Source organism: Candoia aspera, chromosome 1 (assembly GCF_035149785.1).
Source record: "Candoia aspera isolate rCanAsp1 chromosome 1, rCanAsp1.hap2, whole genome shotgun sequence".
NCBI classification, from domain to species: Eukaryota; Metazoa; Chordata; class Lepidosauria; order Squamata; family Boidae; genus Candoia; species Candoia aspera.
Window position 1 is genome coordinate 73731567 of NC_086153.1, and position 21458 is coordinate 73753024.

The 21458-nt window shown below is 36.4% G+C and overlaps 1 protein-coding gene across 6 annotated transcripts in view; it reads left to right on the forward strand.

Moving 5' to 3' along the window:
- SIPA1L2 (signal induced proliferation associated 1 like 2) overlaps positions 1–15152 on the forward strand; it is a 70009-nt gene extending 54857 nt beyond the window's left edge. Inside the window, exons 15-21 of one of the 6 annotated variants that reach the window (XM_063306819.1) lie at positions 1274–1391; positions 3004–3223; positions 4876–5007; positions 8012–8065; positions 8962–9079; positions 12417–12498; positions 13943–15152. In XM_063306819.1, coding sequence (XP_063162889.1) covers positions 1274–1391; positions 3004–3223; positions 4876–5007; positions 8012–8065; positions 8962–9079; positions 12417–12498; positions 13943–14089 — 871 coding nt within the window. In that variant the 3' untranslated portion in view covers positions 14090–15152. Of the gene's footprint in view, positions 1–1238; positions 1392–3003; positions 3224–4875; positions 5008–8011; positions 8066–8961; positions 9080–12416; positions 12499–13942 lie in introns of those variants that run through there. The other 5 variants (XM_063306849.1, XM_063306828.1, XM_063306858.1 and 2 more) reach the window with 5 other exon arrangements.
- Positions 15153–21458: the final 6306 nt, after the last annotated feature.

A 21458-nucleotide genomic window follows, 5' to 3' on the forward strand; every position in this document is an offset into this window, starting at 1 on the left:
TTATTTCAGCAGTTTTTGCTACATTCTTTGCCCCCTCCCATGCAAGATGCAAACTATCTTGTTCCAGTAGTCCGTGATACAGGTACAGTATATCAGGGCATGATTCCAGAAACCTAATTGCTTCTATTGATACCATTTGCATACCCCATGTAATCATGGAGAATTTTGCTTCAGACTGTGGCTTGATCAAAGCAGGACATGTTCCTCTATATTGAACAAACAAAGGAATGGGCAGTAAGAACACATTAACGTCTAGCTTGTTTTTACTCCACCAAAGCTTGGTCTTGTGGGATTAGCAACATGATCTTTAAATGCATATTCCTAATTGTAGACATCTTTGTTTCTGTCCGATAAGTATATAGTCACTGATTTTGTTGGATTTGACCGCCATTTGTCTTACATATATGATCGAAATATTTGGGAATTTTTAGTTGGCGTTATTTGAATAAATCATTTAACAATGTCTTTATGGAAATAAGGTACTTTGCATAGTTGTTACACCAAACGGTCTTGTCAGATTTCTGGTAATCATAAAACCATGTCTTAATAATTGAACCAATTATAATTTCACACATTTTCCCTGGAACATAACTAATAATGTAAATAATATTCTCAGGGGATAAGTGAGCTTTGTTCTTTATTTTGATCTTGGATTTAATTAACATGCCAAAATGTATTTGAGAATACTTTGAAAAGAATGAATCAAGGTTTATGTTGTAGGTGTTCTATGAAATGTCAGTTGGAACCCTAGAGCTGAATTCAACTGGCAATGGCTTCCACTAATAGGAGAGGGGGGAATTACCTCTGCCCTCTTCAGTACTCATTTCCCTACAAACTGTTCTCTTGGGTATTGGGGAATACTTTGGGGCAAAGGGAGAGAAGGAACAAGTCTCATTGGGTAAGCAGATACCTGCTTGCATGATACAGTTTTATGCCCCAATATTTTAAGGGATTGTTGCTTCACTGAACATTTCATGACTGGAAGTATGTTTCTACTGATAATTGTTCTTTAATATCAATTTTGATCATGATTGTTCGTTAATTTAATTTTGTGTGCTTAGTTTAAGTGCTTTATAAATTAAAATTTCTGTATGAGCTAGGACTAGGATACACACACACACGCACATACTGTGTGTGTGTGTGTGTATGTTACATGAAGAGGAATATTTATAAAGATACTTAGATAGGACAGCATTGGAAACATATATGGAAAGCTAACTATAAAAAATTGTCTCTGTGGGATGTATAATTATGTTGATGGCCTTTCTTCAAGTCAGCTTCAAGCTTCTGTAAGGAGTATAGTTTCTGAAAGCCAGCAAGCCCTCTCAAAAGAAGAGTTTCTGAAGTTGATGATTCAGGATAACATCTCTGCAGAGGATGGAAGAAGAAAGGTTTGCTATTTTTAAATATATATATATTTACTTCTTAAAGGCAGTTATGCCCCAAATCCACTGACATTACTGAGGGTTTAAAAATGTTAGCAATCAGAAATGAAGAAATAACAATTGCGAGGAGTAGGATTGTACAACACATTTAGAAGGAATACTTTGCAAAACATGGTGCATGAATGCAGAATCCCCTCTTGAAGCATTCGTGTACTGCATCCTCCAGAAAGCTTGGTGCATAGCTGCTTCTAAGGCTTGCCCCCAGCCCCAGAGATAATTTTGTCTTCAAAGCCTTATATAATCAGCTAAGAACGACGTCTTTCTTTCTTAGTTAGCTATATATAATATATTATTACCTGTTTATTTAAGAACACATATTTGTATAGTAAATTAGAAAACTCAACATTTTATGTATTCACTGAAGGATTTATCTCACATTTGGAAAGCTGTGCTTAAAATCAGCTTTGCTTTAAATAATAGTAAAAAAATAATGGCTTGCATTCTAAATAATCATGCATTCTGGATTACTAAGAACATTTTTTCCTCCCACAATTGATTCAAATATGTGAAATGAGAATAAAATTCTTAGAAGCGTATGCAGCTTAGTTTACCACGTGCTGGAGAGCTGGCCTCTCTTAGCATTCAAACTTTGTATTGTGAATGTGGTACAATATATATCAGTAAGTGGCAAAAAGGAATCTGTATTCACACAATAGTGTCTCTCACTTATCAGGACAGAGGGAAGAGTAACCTTAAAGAATAAATCCAATTAGTTGGCTTCCCAAGCATCTGTAATCCCCAGGGAAAGTCCTGCATCTCTGTACTAAGGCTTATAGATTGACACTTGGCTTGACATGGAGACAGACCTTCTCAGCAGTGGCATCTACCCTAGATAATAGCTTCCATTTTGCAGTATGGTAGGGTGATATACTTTAGACTCTTTAAAATACTGACTTTCTTATATTGGCTTTCCTCAGACATGGGCCAGATCACCGAAGCATTTATTGTTCAGTTCATTGACTTTACTGAGTTTAACCCTGAAATGTTTTTGCAACTTAGCTTAATGCTTTGGATTATTTTTATAATGAGAAGTGGTATATAAATACATAAAATAATGGTAAAGGTCTTCTATTTTCCAGAAGGGAGGTTAAAATTCAAGCCGCTGATTTTTTACATAAATATAAATTAATATTTTAGGAAGTAGAAAACACATTGGTTTTATTCTGTATTATTTTGGGGTTAGATTGTATTTCACGTAGAATTAATTACATTGAGTCAGTATTAAAACTTAGCCTTATTCATTTCATGAAAACATAGTTCTGAAATGTTTCCATTAATATTTAACAGTGGCTGCATGTTCCATTTAACCCTTTGGAGCTAATACAACTTTATAGTTTCTAATAATTCATTACGGGGCATGCTTGTACGTCAGGAGAAAATTGCACACAATTTTCTAAATTTTACTAAAATGATACAGTCTAGTTTCTGATCCTAGTGAAATAGTATTAAACAAATGCTAGCTCTAGAATAAGGTTTATTTTTGTGTGCACTAATAATTTCACCACCACCATGATAATGCTCAAGTCTGTCGACTAATTTATTTTTCTAAAATGTTTAGTTTTCATTTTATGGCAACCTATCTCCAAGGAGGACATTGTATCGTACTCTTTCTGATGAGAGCATATGTAGCAATCGGAGAGGATCTTCCTACGCTAGCTCACGGAGTTCAATGCTAGACCAAGCTTTGCCAAATGATATTTTGTTTAGCACTACGCCACCTTATCACAGCACCTTGCCTTCTAGAACAAGTTTAACCAATGGTATTGGAAATCTGCGACGTAAGTGTGTGTATTTGTATGCGTGATGCACCTGATTTTATATTCAATTTTCAGTTGGCAACACATCCTCTAAATGAAACATAGAAAATAGCTTTATATTTACAGGAGCAGTTGGTTCACCTAGCCAGGGATGTCTGGGGGTGGGGGTGGGGGTTCAGAAGAGTCAAGATGGTAGGCATGAATGCACAATCAAAGCTTTGTCCCTTTGATTGCATGGTCATGCCTGACATCTTGATACTTTTCATTCCCTTCTCCCACAATTCCCTTGCACTAACTGGAAGTAGCTGTCCAGGGTTTCAGTTGCAATGAGTTATGTTAAAATCTGTGATCTGTAGCTACAAAGGATGTGAAACTCTACTGAGCTACAGTGGTCCCTAAAATATAGTCTTTAGATCAGAGTTTCACAAGCTTTGGTACAGCCTCTGGACTCCTTCAAAAGTAGTTGCTAATTTATAATTTTAAATGTGATTGTTCCCTATATATAAAGTACTGTAAGTTTCTTCTTCAATCACACTAAGTGCATTTAAATTAATTTTAAATTAAACTTTTTTTGTGTATGTGTGTACCTTCAAGTCATTGTTGACTCCTGGGGACTGTCTGGACAAGTCCCTGCAGTTTTCTTGGCAACATTTTTGGAAGTGATTTGCCATTGCCTCCTTCCCAGGGCTGAGAGAGTGTGACTGGCTCAAAGTCACCCAGCTGGCTTCACGGTCTCTCAGTTTCTAGCCTGGTACTTCAACTACTACATCAAACTGGCTCAATAAAGTAAACTTTAATTAAATTTAATTCTTTTTTTCTATTTATACTTTGACCCTCAGCTCAAAATAGCATATGCACCCAACTTTAGATTATTATAAAGGATATAAATTGTTTGTGTGTGTTTATAATATTCATTGTCTTGGGAACAAGTTTCATCTGCTAGTAGTACAAACTCAACAGGTGTATCTGCTGGCATGGGATATATTTTTGCCACTTTTCAGTCTCAACTGCATTCACAATTTGTTAAGGGGAGCTAGGAATAAAATGAATTTTTCAAAATTTGAACAAACCTGAAGGAACACTTCTGGTTTCTAGGTATTATTTGAAATTATATTAGATATGATATGAAAATTAGATGATTTTCTTCAGTCAGTTGAAAATTTACAGCGGAAGAAAAATGAAAAGAAATTGACAAATAGTTGGATGATAAATATATGGCATTCATTATATGAGCTGTGACATTCAGTTTAACCATGGGCATTGGAAATCTGTGGAAAACTCAGGCATAGATAATAATTGCCAGGTCAACCAGCTCAAAAACATCTGTACACTAAATATAATTGTATAAACTTGCACTGAAGCACAGGAACAACACATCCAATTACAAGCAAGCTCTGGTGCAGATTCTGAGACTAATAATGCCTCTTTTTTCTGTATTCAGTCTGACTAATGAAGAATAAAACGAGATTATTCATATAATTTAAAAACTATACTTACATTGTATCTTCATCCTATACTTTCAGAAAAATAAGCAGCTGTTTGAATTCTACAAAATAGTCTTACCTCTGTAATGGGCCCATTTGTAGCAGTTGCCTGATGCTTAGATATTTAAACGTTTTCTTTTCTGACCTATTAAGACATCATCTTAAAGCCCACTTTTCTTTTTAATATAGATGAACTGTGGTTCTCAGATGGATCTTTATCTGACAAATCAAGATTCAATGATCCAGGCTTAATGCCCCTTCCAGATACAGCAACAGGATTAGACTGGTCTAATTTAGTTGATGCTGCACAAGCATTTGAAGGTAATGTGTGATCAATATAACTGCTGCAGAGTTAGCACAAATTAAGATGCAACACTCCTGCTATTACCAGAAGCAGTAGCATTCAAAACATCTGATACTTTGGTAACTCTGTGCATGCTCTCCTAACTCATCAGTTTTCCATTTCTAAATCTGTAACTTCCAGTTGATAGGCGGGTTACATAGGTTGCTGTTAGGTGCAGTGGACTAAGACCAAGAATAAAGCTAGAAGGTTAAGAAATACCCTTAGTAAAAAGCTAATTTTGATTTACCTGCTTCTTCAGGTAAATGCTTTTCTAAAGTAGTTTTTCTAAGCATAGTCAGTTTCTATTATACCATAATAAAGCTAATAGATAGCAGGACAGGAATAGATAGACAGACAGGCAGACAGACAGACAGACAGATATTATCCTACAGTTTTAAATCAAATTAGAAGTTGAATGTTGAAGTGTACTTTTAAATGCAGGTAGTCCTCAGTGACAACTGCCCTGTTTAGCAACCGTTTGAAGTTATAACAGCACTGAAAAAGTAACTTTGCTACCAGTCCTTGCACTTACAACCATCACAGCATCCCCACGGTCATGTGATTGTGATTCGGTCGCTTTGCAACCGGTGACAGTCGCAGTGTCCCACAGTCACGTGATCACCATTTGCAAGCTTCACAGCCAGCTTCTGACAAGCAGGGTCAATGGAAAAGCTGCAGTAAAATTGCAAGTCATGGTCACATGATGGCTTACTTAACAACTGTGGGTGATTCGCTTAATGACCGCAGTGGACTTGACATCATAAGTCTGGCGCGGTCACATGGTCTTTTGCTTAACAACCCTGGTAGCACCTTTTCCAACTAACACATTGTATTAAAAGACATAAGCGTTCTAAAACGTGTTAGTTGGAAAAGGCACTATTGGACTCCTGACATCTTGCTACAGTAGACTAAGATGGCTCTCCTCCTACTTTGTCTTCTGATGTATCATTTATTAAATTTTGTAAGATAACTAAAGTATAAAAAGGTAAGAATGCTTAAAATACCCGCCTCCCTAAAAAAAAATAAAGCATAGGCATACCATAAAGAGGTTGTTTTTAATTGATCCCTGCACCCATCTAAATATCCTAGGTTCTGTTTCCAGATGTTGCAGACTTGATTCAGGACAGAGTTTGCACTTTTCTACAATTCATTTTCAATTTAAGTAAATGGTCTTGATTGAACAGGGTGGATTAGATTCACAGTTGTATGCATAGAAGGGTGTTTGCGCAATGGGTGTCTTCCTTGCTTTTCATCATGGTAAAACAATGCACCCTCTAAAAAGCCTCTTCTGAAATTTGTAAATTCCTGAGTGGTGCATGCTATAGTTATAAATGGAATATACATACATACATACACGCAGTGGTCTATATTTTATTATCATTTAAAATGACGAAGGAGAGAGACCAAGCTTCAGATTTGGGACAAAGCATTTGCTTCTGCCCAAATTCCAGTAGATCTTACATAAAAGAGAAAATGAATATAATGAAAAATGCAAATCCTAGTGAACTTCATACGCTTAATGAGAACTTGCAATTTGATTTCTGTTTAGACATTCTAACCAGCATAGCACTCATTTTCAGCTTAGACATAAATCAGGCAGTGACTTTATGAGCAATGAAAATAAATCCATGACGGTATAATTTACCTTTAAGAAACAAGTTTATTATTGATAATAAATTTTCTCCGATTGCTTTGGACAGATATAAGTGATGTAGCTATTACGTTTTAAGGCTATTATAGTATAACAAAACCAATAGAATTTATCATACAATAAAAATCAAGAATTCTGTTTTGTATTCAGTCTCTAAGATGCCAGATGGAACTAGCTACAAATGTCACACAAATCATCTCTTTTTAATGTGGAATTATATTTATATAACTCTTTTCCAAAGTAGCTTCAAACAGTGCCCCTTCTATTCCCAATACCCCGCCCCACCCCATTTTTCCTTTTTTAGCCTTTTTCTTTTTTATGTCTTTCATAGCAGTTGTTTTACTATCTCTGGTGTTAAAACTAATATTCTGTAAACTTGACCTCTTACGTTATTATAGCTCACAATAGTAATTAGTTATTCAGCTAGTGGTAATTTCAACGTATTGGTCCTTAAACTGGATATTGCTCATTCAGCCATTCAAAAGTGCACAGCAGCTTCTCTTCAAAATCAGGCTAAATACATAAAGCAAATGGAAGCATTTTCCAGGAATAATAAACACCAAAAGCAACTGCTGCATATCTTGCAATAAAGAGATAGAAAATGAAAGTTACCAAAGTACCCAAGCGAGCATTGCTTTGTGCACTGTGCCTGCTCTATCAGTCTGTGACCTGTGCTAATACACTATAGATTGAAAGATTAAAATAATTTACTTAAAATTAAAAACATTAAAATATGCAAGAGAAAAAGAATATGCTGTTCGTTTATGCGTTTCATTATTTCAATACATAGATTTGCAAGGCATTTTCTCTTTTCTCCCTCTTTCTTTCAGAAGTGACTAAGTTCACCTTTGAATTTATTCATGTTGTGTTTTTATTACAAATCCTGGCTTGTAAAAAAAAAAGGGAAAACTCAATGCTGTTTCTTACTTTAAAAGTTCAGGTATACTTGCACTTCAAAACCAGACTAACAACAAACTTAGTAAATGTTTGCTGCTCTTCCTATAACATTGCCTAAATAATAAATATATCTGAAAAAGAAAACTGTTGATCTTTTCTTTCTACATTTTATCTGGTGTATTTTGCAACTGTTTTAACTAATAGAATTGTTAAATTATCCAAACTGATAGATGGGAACATGACAATGCTGGATCGATGATGAACAATATTGTTTGAGCAGGGTTTTTTTAGAAAACCCACAGTAAAGTTAACACAACATGACACTGTAAATTCCACAAGCTTGAGTTGTTTCACATAAGGATAGCAAGTGCCGTAATCCAAAGTTAGTTCAGTGGACTCTGTTGTTCATAGGAAAATTCTAAATCTTATTTCAGATTTTGACTCTGACGAAGAACTTGGGCCAGTCTGTCATCACACTTCGTTTCTAGGTGATGATCTGGGTAGACTGTTGGATATTATATTATTTTTTAAAAAAACTTATATGCTTTTATATGTTTGCACGGTTGCATGATTATATACAAGGTTTGGGTCTTGGCAAGAAGAGAGGGGAAGGCATGCTGTGGCCAAGGCCAGGGCCTAAGGACCCTAGAGAAATAACGAATTCAGTCTACAAACAAATGACCTTTGCTTCTACAGAATAAAAATGTTGCATGGAAAAAGCTCAGAGTTCTGTTCTTTCTTGTTCTATAACAAATGTGTGTATGCCATACTTTTTTTTTCTTTTAGTACTGGGTATATTTTTGGCTGCCACACTGCATGCCTTTCAGTGGGGAAGCTTATTTCCAAAATAAGAATAAAGCATGTATTTTGTCCTTGGAAAGGAAGTATTTTAAAAATCATAGGTATATGCAGCTTTCTTTTTATGACTAAAATCGATCTACCTGTGATAAGATCATAATGGAAATTTTAGCTTGTTGGACGTCAAGTGTATAGGTAATTAGTTCCTTTATTCAAGTAAGACAGTATGTTATATCAGATTCCATATTTTTAGAAAACCCACATATAGCTTTCTTCTTATGAAGTATCTGCTTTGATTTATAGTGTTGTGGTCCTAGAATTTCTGTGAATTTTTGGGAAATGAAATTAGTAATAAATAGTGAAAATAAATGTCAGTTACAGCAACACTGAAGTTGTAGTGAGCATGCTTTGATATTTGTCTGGAAATCCAAGTGAGGGACATGAGGATTGAAAGAAACAGTTTCAGGCATTTTCTTTTTTGGCTGTATCTGGATTCAGATAACAACAGTTCTTGATTGGTTTTGTATTTTTGAAAGTGTTTCTCAGTTACCTTTTCAGTTATTTGCTTATGTATTTGCCTTTCCAGATCAAAGGGTGGCATCTTTTTGCACCCTGAACGACATGCAGCATATGCAGGGTTTGGAGAATAACCAAGCCTTGGGCTCAAGTCCAACAAATGAAAAAGACTTCATTGATGCTAATGGGTATGTAAAGTATGTAAAAAGAAGGCTTCCTCCTGAATGATTCTACTACTTAGGTTTTTTGGGAATGTCCAGCTCCAGTAGCAGCCAGTTCATCTGGAAGCCATTTGGAGCAGACTTTCTCCATAGTGGAGCTGCCTACGTGGAATTCCCTTTCCGACAGGATACAGGGAATGCCTTCCACGTTGGCCTTTAAGAAGACCTCAAAATACACCTTTTTCAAATGACTGTTCATAATGTTTAATTATGCAGTGCACAAGTTCAAGTCTGAATTTGTAATGTTTTAAATAGAGGTTTAATAATGATTTAATTTATGGTGGATCTGTTGTTTTAATAAGGCTATTTTTTGTACACTGCTCAGAGCCTTTGATAGTGGGTGGTCTAGAAATCTCATAAATATCCCATGTTTTACCTTTGTTATTTTTCTTTTAATGTGGATAATCCATTTAGGCAGAAAGATTCAGAACAGAAGTGGGAGTCAACATCTGCATTTCTCTGGCTTTAAGCAAGCATAACTTAAGTTTATGCTGCAAGTGGTGTCTGCAGTTTAGATGTATTAAATTGCTTGTTTGAAGTCTGTGTGAGCTATAAGCAGTTCAGGTATTTTTCTCCCTTAAAAAGGCCAGGAGCCACATGCATGACACCAAAATTTACTTAGTAAGACTTGTTACTGCACAGCAAACCATTTGAAGTGGCATCACAGTTGCAGCCAGTTTTGAAACCTTGATTTTTAACAATGGAATGATTAACATCCTATTCCCTAGAAAGGTTAAAATAGCTTTGATTATATGTATGCTGCTTCATGTAGCTTTCCATGGTTAGAAATTCAATATACTTACTGAGGAGCTCTAATATTATCAGCTACCGCTGATTTCATATATGTAATTAATTTTGAATTAATACATATTAATTCAAAAGGATCTAACAAATCCTCCTGAAGAAAATCTCTCTCTGTTGTCACAGAGTGGACACTGACTTGATGGTACACAATCATTTAATCTAGAGGCAAGATTTTTGTTCTGGGACAACAGTTGGATTGGTTCTGTGATACCTTAGCTGAAAAAAAAATGCACCTATTCTTGCTGGTCAGCAATTTGTTGTAGGAGCATATTGATAAGTATTGATAACTGTAGGCTCTCCCTGGCTGCTGCACAATCCCATGAAAAGACACACTTGATGAAGGAGCTGCAGACAGATGCTACATGTATACCAGTGTTTCTCAACCTGGGCAACTTTAAGATGGGTGGATTTCAACATGGCTGGCTGGGGAATTCTGGGAGTTGAAGTCCACCCATCTTAAAGTTGCCCAGGTTGAGAAACTCTGAGCTGTACTCTCGTGCATTCCAGCAGACCACTTTGTCTTCACATCCAAAGAACTGCATAATCCTAATAAGCAGCAAGCTGTTATTAATTATAGATCGCGGCTTAACATATAATGAATTTAGCAGCCAGTGTTTGAGTGCAGGTGACGCAAACTGATTCCAGTAGATATAGGCCTAAGCCAGGCATGTTCCTCTCTACCCTCCTCCTCTGTTTGGAAAGGTGAAGAATTCGAAAGACAGAAATATAACTCCTTCCCACCATTCACCTCTACACATTCTGTCAATTATGCAGTCACTGTCTTGTGTCCTCACCTTGCCTTTCAGACAAACAGTGGCCACTTGCATAAGTGGTAATGCGGTGAAACATTTGGCTTCTCCAATTCTTCCCTTCCTTCTCATCCGCTTTCTTTTACTGCTATAGTCCGAGTGAGACATGCCTCCTGTATATGCCCAGGTGACAAGGTCCAGCCTCAGTCTCTTCCTCTATATTTGCACTCACCTGACTTTGTTTTCATGGTACTTGCTTTTCCCAGTTTGACTGCTTCCCTCCTATTCCTTCGCTTTCCCCCCCTCCATTGCTTGTTTTCTTGCATTTGTTCACATAATCTCAATTAGGCAAGCACAGCAGTAACCAATCTTACTACAGCCTGACATGCATGATTTGATTGGATTATATTTTTAGGGGGCTTAGTTTTGTTCTAATGTTTTATTATTTCTTGTGTTTATGTTTTGCATTGTGATCCACCCCCAGTCACAAAACTGAGTTGGGCAGCTATCTCTCTCTCTCTCTCTGTCTGTCTTCTCAAAGGGGGATCCAGCAATGCTTGTCTTGCTTACATTACTCTTGGTGAGCAGTACATGTACTTGCAGCTTCTTGAAATCATCCACTTTCCTTGCAATTTTCATTACTATGATTTCAGCTATTTATTTATATCCTTCCTTATTTACTTGATTTGTATCCCACCCATTCCTAAAGGGTCCCACCAATTTCAAAGGGAAATTACTTGGGGGAAAAAATCGTCCTTTCTTTTGGAAAATACAATAATATATTAGGAGCAAGGAACATCATGTTGGCTGTTTCTGTAGTTTGTAGTTGTACCTCCTTTGTTGGATTTTGTCCTCCACAATAAATTTATTCACATTGTTATTTATATGACTTGTGAATATATTTACTCTTTCTTGCATTTGTTCTAACACTCTTTGTTCATGTAGAAAAAGGTAAAGACCACTTTGAATCAAGCTCAAAACTGATTGGGAACATCTGCATAGTTTTCTTAGCAATACAGAAGCGTTTTGTTTTTGCCAGGATTTTTGTTTTACTTCCCAATCTAGCCTATATCCCTAGTATTTCTTGTGGCCTCCCATCCAATTATTAATTAGGTTTAAACCACTTTGCTTCACAAGATCAGCCAAAGTTTACTAGGCATTACCATCTATCTGGGCCTATTAATCCATATTTCACTATGCCATTAAGACTAATTATGTTGGATGTCTAGTAACAGAAGCCTTTAATTGACCACCAGACAAGGGCTGTGGCATATCGTGTTTGTTTATTTAATTAATCAATTCTTTAATGGCTGCCCACTTCAGTGGACTCTGAGTGGCTTACAAAATCCAAAAACAGTAAAAACGTGTAAAAATATAAAACAGCACAGGCAACCTGGACCAAAACAGCCCTAACAGTAACAGGAAACCACAACAGCCCCCACCAACATGTTAAGCCCAGACCTAAGACCAGAGCCAGGTCTTAAGGGGTTTTCCAGAATCCCAGGAGAATGGAGTTTGGTATTTGCTTTGCATTGCATTTGCACCCAGAGAATGTATCTCAGTAACTTTTCCATTTCAGACTGGATCTTTTACTTTACATGTATTTGAACTGGAATCTGAGGGCTTTTATGTGGTTTTGGAAACCATTATATATATTGCTCAGTAGTCATGTATGTTTTGTATGGAAATGTTTTACTAGGAAGCGTGTATGATATTTTGAAATAACTCCAAAGTACAATTTGATTTTGTAGAGAGGATAGCCCTACTACATTGACTGGAAAAGTAAACCAGCTAGAAGTGATCCTCCGACAATTGCAAACTGATCTTCGAAAGGTAAAAAAAAGAATAAAATGTATTTGCTAATATCATGTTTGAATAAAAATACTGTATGATTTCTTTCCAGGACCAGCACACTAGCTTGCATATTATCTGCAAGCTATACTCATGTGGTACCGTGAGCATACTGCAGTTAGGGTAACTAGCACTGGAGAAATGAATTAAAAAAAAAAAAAAAAGAAAAATTGTGTGTGCTGTAACCTCAAACCACATCAAGCCACTGAGCAAACCACATTTGGCCCTTAAAAATATGGGAAATCTGACATGTGTCTTCTGCTTTCTAATTTAATTGTTCAGCATATATATATATGGTAAGCTTTCTTGCAAAAGTAAGTCTTTTCAAAGGTAACTAATGCATTCTCAAATGTAAACTCAAGTAGCAGGACATGCTATGGAGTCTCTAGTGTGGTGTTTCTCAACCTTAGGAACTTTAAGCTGTGTGGACTTCAACCCCCAGAATTCCCCAGCCAGCATGTTTCAGTTGCTTAGCATATACATTTTCTATTTCATATAATTTGAACTTAAGACCATCTTCTAATAAGAAAAGTTAAAAATTGCTATCCGATCTAGTTACACGAGTGAAATATTCACTCCTTCACTCATGAAATAGTTTTCAGAACCCCTGTTAAATTTAATAAAAGTTTAAGACCAAAAAAATCTCAGTCATGTTCTGAGCATAGTGTACCAAATTAGAGAGTCAAGTTCTAATATTAGGTTTTTATATTCTAGACAGTAAGGCAGTTCCATGCATAACAAACTACCATGTCAACATATTGCAGTTACTGTGACTGGCTCTGGTTATTCCCCTGTGGTGGAGCTCAAAACAGGAATTAAGCAGTGCAAACATTTGTATATACTGTGATTCAGTAAAGCCTACTCTTACCCATTTACCGACACATCACATTTCATAGTATAGTACAGTACAGTACATATTCTTTTAACCCTTACTGGGTACTAAAACATTTCCTATGTTTTTTGTTGATAAAATGAATCTGATGTATTCCCACAGCATTTGGAAGCTGTTTCATCTCATTTGTCTGATATGTATTGTTCCTCATATTTCAAAGCAGCTCTTTTTGAATACTAGCACATTGACTGCATTCAGCCTAGTGAACAGAAACCATTCACCTGGTCATCTTGTTGTATTGTTGTTTTTTGTTTCATTTGCAAGCACATTTGAGTCATGTACATTTTTGTGCAAAGATTTTTAATTTATAGTATAATCCTATCAGTGATATAGGAACTTGATTATTCAGTCCCATTTAGCTTGTTTAGACTGTAAGGCTGCCTTCTTTAAAACCAAGCAAATTGAGAGCTTCAAATAAGAGTTCCACCGCTGTCATTGTGACCGGGGAGATAAAGTAAATATGTGTATGTTCATTATCTGGGCTACAAAAAGAATGATTATAAGCATGATTTCACTCCTTCTTCTGTGATCTAGGAAAAACAAGACAAGGCAGTTCTCCAAGCTGAAGTCCAGCATTTGAGGCAAGATAACATAAGACTTCAAGAAGAATCACAAACAGCAGCTGCTCAGCTAAGAAAATTTACAGAATGGTTTTTCAATACAGTAGACAAAAAATGCTAATATCTGAATTTTCAAAAAACACTTGAAAAACACTTAATAATTTTGAATTTGCCTAATATTATTTTAATGTGTTCTCAATCCTTTTTACATTTTCTGCTATAATTTCCACCCAGGCCTCTTCATTTGAACAAAGCTACAAACTATTAGAAACTATCTTTATATCCAATTGAAGACGAGAATGAATGACATACATTTGCTTTTGTGAAAATGAATGTACATTCCTAGTGTCATTTTAGACATTTTAGAGTATATTTCTAGTTTGAGCATGCCTGGAAGAGAATGATTTGGGGTTTATCGTCACTCCTTCAGGTGCTCCAGTGAAGTTGCTAAAGCAATTTATGGTAGCTTGGGTTTCAGCATTGTAAGATAAAGAAAGTAGACATATACTTTCATGTTTAAAGGTGCTCTATTTTTTGTATGTACAGTAGATATTTCCACAGTCACATTGTCATAGCAATAAGAATGGAAGTAGAATTAAATAGTCACAAAGCTGTGTTTATTAATAAAAATAGCACTGATAAGTTTAAGAGTAGTTTGGATGCAGATATATTAGGAATTATTTATTTGCAGAAAAAAATGGTGCCTGAATTTAAACTGTGTTCTGATTTTTCTAAAGATACACATGCCTTGTACAATGGCTCATTTGATCAGTTCACTGTCAGTGACTTTATATAATTCATATTCAGCAAAGATGGTTATAGAGAGCCTAATTATAATAATCCTATGTGGTGTGAACCAGCCAATCATTTGTATAATGCCAGATTTGTTTATCTTTGTACAGAAGCTTTGAGCGTGTGACTTGTATTTAACATCTTTATTTAAGCTTATTTAACCTCTTTAATTTTATAAAGCTTTACCTGCACTATGGTGAGGAGCGGGTTGCAAGCTACCATGTGTGTTTAGCTTGTCCAAATGGCACTGCAGAGTTCTAGAAGAGTCTAACAATTGAATGCTGCTAGTACACAACTTGTGTTTGTATGCTTTAACATTTTAACTGTTTTGTTTGAAATGAATATACATTGCTTTTTTAAAAATAAATGTTTAAAATATCAACCACAAAGAACAGCCCTCTGTTTTCATTGATTAGAGTTACGGTTGGTTCGCATTAGAAAGAACAGCAGAGTAGTATACTGTACTGTCCTACCTAGTGCTAAATGTAGTAATAGATTTCTGCGGGGGACAGGGGGTTGGACTGGATACTCTCCAAGCACTTACGTTATGTGAGCCTGAGTTAGATTTTGCTTGCAATCTGATACCAGATCTGAGAGGTTTAAGAAGCCATGGTTCCAAGTCACTTTTCATAATTTGTAGAGTTTAATAATATCTTTTAAATATCTTTTAGTAAAAGAGAAACCAAATATTAACACTCCAGTTCCACACACATCTAAACAATGAATACCATGGGATTTACTTCTCAGTAACATGCACAGAAGTGCCTTGTAAATCTTTGACTCAAGTTTTCTATTTAAGTATTGATGGAGAATATTAATTTAAAAGTCTGTAAAATTAAGATTCTCTTTTTTTTCTTAATGGTAATCTTAATAGTTTTTCTTAAGATTCTGAATATGGGCTGCTTTTTAGAATCCTGCTTCAAATGTATTAACTCAGACATTTTGTAAATATAAACTAAGATTATGCAAATAGAAGAAAGGGAAGTGGAGGGTCGTGTAGGCACTTCTCCCTTAATTCTGCCACAGTAGTATCAACTCAAGATACCCCTCGCCCTCTCCTGCTCAACAGATTCGGGACTACTTCCCCCTTCTTTCTCTCTTACGTATACTGTATCTAGGCTGCAAAAAATCAGATAATACTAGATGGTAGTCAACAGTTAAGAGTTCCCTCTGTTGCTCTCTAGTGGTTTCTGAAGTTTTGCAGCACAGATATGGCATGCCAGTTCTCTTCTCCAGGTTCTGGTATCTGGTTTCTCAAGAATTGAATACACAATATAAACATTACTGTATATAAGGTGAACAATGTTCAAAACATATTTTATACTTGAGAGGGAATCCTATACTACTTTTTTATACAATAGACTAACACAAAGTATTCTATCAAAGAAAGCCAAAAGATAACACTGGAAAAAGAAAACAATCCCAGATCGAATTAAATAAAAACATTCTTGTCAAAAACAGTATGAATGTGGAGTGTTGTGAATGTAGCCCCACAAAGGAGAGCAGCTCCTAATGCCAGGCTGTACATATTCTCATGAGGGAGAGATACTCTGTCACACACACAAAGGCAGATACCCCCAGTCTTTTTCTCTCCTGGATATGGATATTAAAATTAGGGGTAGAACATACATATTTTTCCATTCGAGTTTTTTAAGTCTTTGAAATTTGAAGAGCTCTCTTTTCATCTCCTCACCACTGACTGGCTGTATTTAATATTTAGCATTTTAAATTGATTTTAATGTATTTTTTCCTTTTTTCAATAAAAAATATTTTTCTTTTTCATTCAATTCAATTCAATTTATATGATATAGGCACTGCCTGATTCCAGAATGACTCTGGGTGGCTCATAATATGGCAAAGAAAATAAAAGACAATTCAAAACCAACAAAAATGGGATAAGGAGAAAATAAAGAATAAATAAAAATAAAGACAAGATGGCAAGTCCAGCCAAGAACACAAAAAACATGTATCAACAAAACTCGCAAGGGGCTCCAATCATCCCAGTGCAAGGCCTGGGAGGACAATCCAGTCTTTAAGGTCCTCTAGAACGCTTTCTCTTATATGAGATCAGTCTATCTCTCAAGGAAGGGCCAAAACCTCTAGCCTTATGCTATAGGGCCAGAAAGCAGCATTATAGAACTGATTTAACTTTTTGCATTTTGATTTTTAATCACCAGAAAGGCAGCAGAGATTCTAAGAGCACTCTCTCTCATACTCTCCAGAGTTATGGGGAGGACACCAGGTGAGGGACACCCTGAAAGATAAGTTGCAGCAGGAACTATTATGTTACTATACCAAGGCTGGAGACAGGGCCAGTGTAAGAACCCCGAGGACTTCTGAGACAGAAGGTTTGAGTCTGTCTTGCTCTGAAATGTAGTAGGATAATAAAATATTTTTGTGCTTTTTTGAGATTTCACTGTGACTCAGTTCATGCATTGTGCAGAGTCACAATGTGGTTTATTAGGTGTTGGCCCAATCATTATAGTTTATAAACTGTAGTTTAAGGCAAGAGTGGACAAACTTTGGGTACCTAGAGACACAGTTTGATGCATGTCCTCTTCTCAATCTTTTCCTTTTGAGCTATCTCTGTGGAAGATGGCTAAAAGGAATTCCCAAGTAGAGGAAGTGAAGCAATGTGATTTTTTAATTTTATTTTTTGCTTTTAGAAGCAAATGGATTTTCATAAGGTGGCTTTGAAGAGACTGAAGTTTTATTGAAGCAAAGCACCTCTTCAAAGCTTTGCATAGCCCTAATAGCTAAGGCTTCAACAGCATCTGGCGTTAGCCCGGGATTCATTTAATGTATGAGAAATAGTGAGACAAATATGTGTAACAGTGGAAGTTCATGATAAATCCAACTCTAAATTTAACTAAAGGCTTCAGCTAGTCTAAGACCAGAGTACCAAAATAATTTACTGTAGATTTGCAGGTGTATTTTTTTATTTCTGTTTTGAAAGGCAGCTGGGTGATATGTGGTAATGATGCTGTTTACCTGTTCTACTTAGTATGTGCCCTCTCTTTCACTGAATCTCACTCACACAGAAGCACAATTCTTCTTCAGTTGTATCTTGAAAGACATTCTCGCTGTACTCAAGTCATGTGATCTGGTTTGCTTCAGTTGCTGAGGGCATTTTTTTAATTGGATAAGCTATGCATTAGGCTTTTGCCAGCTTAGACGTAACTTGATCTCCATCCCTCATGGATAAGTCATTTGAAAGTGAGAAGGTATTAACAGCGGAATCAAATATGAAAAGAAACATCTGCAATAATAATTGTGTATTCTTGCTAGAAGGTTGCTCAGATTACAGTATTAATGAAGCACTTCAGTGTTTAACTGACCATGTCTGCAATAAATTCTTAGATGTGATATATAGAGACATCATTACGGTGGAAAAATGCCTCAGTGAAAACGCAGCCCTATTATAGGCATCTCTTGCTTTTGATAGAAGGCATGTGGCATTTTAACTAATGGAATCCACACAAGTACTTGATGTATGTTTAGTCAGAATAAAATCGGTGGCAGCTCCTGCAATGTAATGTAATGAGGAGGGCCAAAAGAAATAAAAAGAGACTGGTGGCTCTGTAACCCACCCAACACTTTCTAATAATTCAGCAGAAATTTTAGCTCAGTATTTTGTCATAAGCAGAAGTCTGATGTTGGAATTCAATGGTTATCTCTTTTTTTAAAAGTCTCCCTCTCTCCCTCTCCCTCTCTCTCTCTCTATAGTAATCCTTCCCAGAAAGTAAATTACCTGAAAAACATAAAATTGTGTTTTGGGCAACTGCAAACCTGTTAGTTTTATCTGAATTAGGCCTTGAAACAAACACTGAGGGACAAGAATTATTATAAATCAGTAGAGTCACTGGTATGAGATTTTAATAATCTTGTTACGCTATATGAAGAAGTTGGCAGGTTTAATTAGCTGGGATTTTTGAAAGTCATACAATAACTCATGGAATATTGCTTCTTAATATGGGAAAGTTGATGTCACTTATAAACAACAACAAACAATGCTAACTTACAAAATGTGTTTGCTTGATTATTTGATTTATATCTCCTTTCTATTTTCATGAGCAACTCAAAGAGGCGATTAATTTTCAAAGAAATGCTAAAAATAAATAAAACTTAGCACGAAAACCAGTATTAAAATCAATGAATAATTAAAAGGCTGGTGAAAGATATTTATTTTTACTCTTTGCAGCTTTTCTAAACACCGGCAGAATGAGAATAAGATCCATATACAGGAATACCTTGGAAAAAAACCTCTCCCATGAATGAGGTAGATGCGACAGTGACAGCAGGAATATCTTCAGAAGCTTGTCTCCTAAAGATCTTAATAGTCTGAAGCTACTTCAGTCTGATGGGACTCTAGGGGATTTACACTATATTTAAAATAAGAACAACAACAACAACAAATGTATGAGTGGGGCCTTGCCTTAAGGGAGGGCCAGGCTGTTCCATAAGAAGAGAGCACCTATAGAGAACATTTGTATTGGGCTCCTTCCTGGCTATCTGGGTCAGGCAAACAGAGCCTGTGAAAGGTGGTCTCTCAGATATCCAGGCCCTAAGCCATATCAGGTTTTAAAAGGAGTGACCAACATCTTGAATTACACTCAGAAAGAGACTGATAACCTGTGCAGTGGCTGAAGCAACAGTGCAACATGGCAGTATGAAGACCAGCCATGCAAGCCCATCAGAGAAGCAGCTCCTCAGCCAATCAAGTCCTGAGATATTTAAGACTTTAGCGGTCCATAAAATTTTCCTGAATTCGAAGTCATAATTGGAAATAAAATGTTATGACATAAATGATATATTTTCGTATTTAACAGACATTTGGGAAATAACCAGTACTTCCTCCCTATTCATCCATTAAACTGAGATTTTACTGTACCTAAAGAGAGATTTTACAGATAGCACCATTCAATTAATGTTGGCCATAAAGAAACCTCTGTGATCTCACTGTCTGTCTTCTGAGTTAGGTAAAAACATGGCACAGGGTGAGTCAGAACAGTTCAACTGATTTCAGTGACTCTTTCCAGTCACTTAGAAATCACCAACTGATGTTTTCAAAATCCTTGATTCTTGGTCTTCTTAATTAATATGCCTGCTTGACAGTTCCAAAGTAATATTAATCAAATAACTCTTGACATCATGGCAGAAAAGAGAACAAATGTTTCCATACCTTTCTAAATGCTGTCATCCCCTTAACTGCTGTTGTAATCCTATTTAGAAAGAAACTTGGCATTTGGAAAGCAATTATTTCTGCAAATTATTGCTTTCCAAATACCACATTCCTTTAAAAAAATAATAATTTCTTTTTGGTACAGATAGCAGCTTGATAAGATCCACTTGTAAAATATATCTCTTTAAAAATACACATTTTCATTGAAGAAAGTGTGAAGAAAAAATATAAAGCACTTAGGAGGTTAATGGAAGGGGCATGTTCAGAAAAGAAGACTGAGGTAGAACTTGGTCAAAATCTTTAAACATTTGACCATCTGCCTTGTGAAGTAACAGGTGGCTTAAAAATGGAATTTCCACTGTCGGTGTTTTTCATTTATAATACCTATTTAAATTTTCTTCTAGCCCCCACTAGATGCTATCCTTGACAGACAGAGTCAGAGAGGTAAATAGGACTTGAGGAAAGGTGAATTACTCAGTCGTTTGCTCATCTGGAGATACAAGTCTTCAGTTCATCTCATATTTTAGATCTTCTAAGTACTCGTTTAAATATATCATCCAAAATGCTGCTGTGCTTTTGGTTCATGTTTATGATTTACAACCTGCCTTTTGAACTCAGCACTCTGCAAGTTAAGTGGAATTCTTTTACAAACATAACAAGCCTGCCTCTGTGTGCTATGGAGTACCATTTTCATTTTTTTGAGTCCAGAAGGAAAGAATGCTGTCTTGGTCATTTTTACAGCATACTACCTTCTGCTGCAGAGGGACGTGGTGGCGCTGCGGGTTAAACTGCTGAGCTGCTGATCGGAAGGTTGGCGGTTCGAAACCGCGCGGCGGGGTGAGCTCCCGTTGCTCGTCCCAGCTCCTGCTCACCTAGCAGTTCGAAAACATGCAAATGTGAGTAGATCAATAGGTACCGCTTCGGCGGGAAGGTAACGGCATTCCGTGTCGTCATGCTGGCCACATGACCCGGAAGTGTCTATGACAACGCCGGCTCTAAGGCTTAGAAACGGAGATGAGCACCGCCCCCTAGAGTCGGATTCGACTGGACTTTACGTCAAGGGAAACCTTTACCTTTACCTACCTTCTGCTGCAATCCCCACACGTGACATCTATTCAAAGTTCAATTGCAGCAACTAGCAGTTCATTCTTCTTCTGAAGGCATCTTCCTTCCCCTCTCTTTGTGGATCCCTTTGAATTAACTGAACCCATCAACCTGGTACCAAATCACATCTATTTATAGCACTCACTCTTTAACTGAGAAAGCTAAAGTGAAAAAGGAGTCAAACAGCACAGTGACATTATTTCCATGGAAGCTATTACTATTTGGAGGGGGTGAAGATAGCCCTTCCATTAGAACAGCTTGCACAGGAAAAGGTTCCAGGAAGAATAGCAACACCTTTCCCTCACGTCTTGGACTTGCTCTTCAGAAATCTATAGTAATGGTAAAAGAAGGCCCTCAGGTGTCCAGGCAACTTGTTTGCTTCCTAACTAGGGTTACCAGGTGTCTGGCAAAA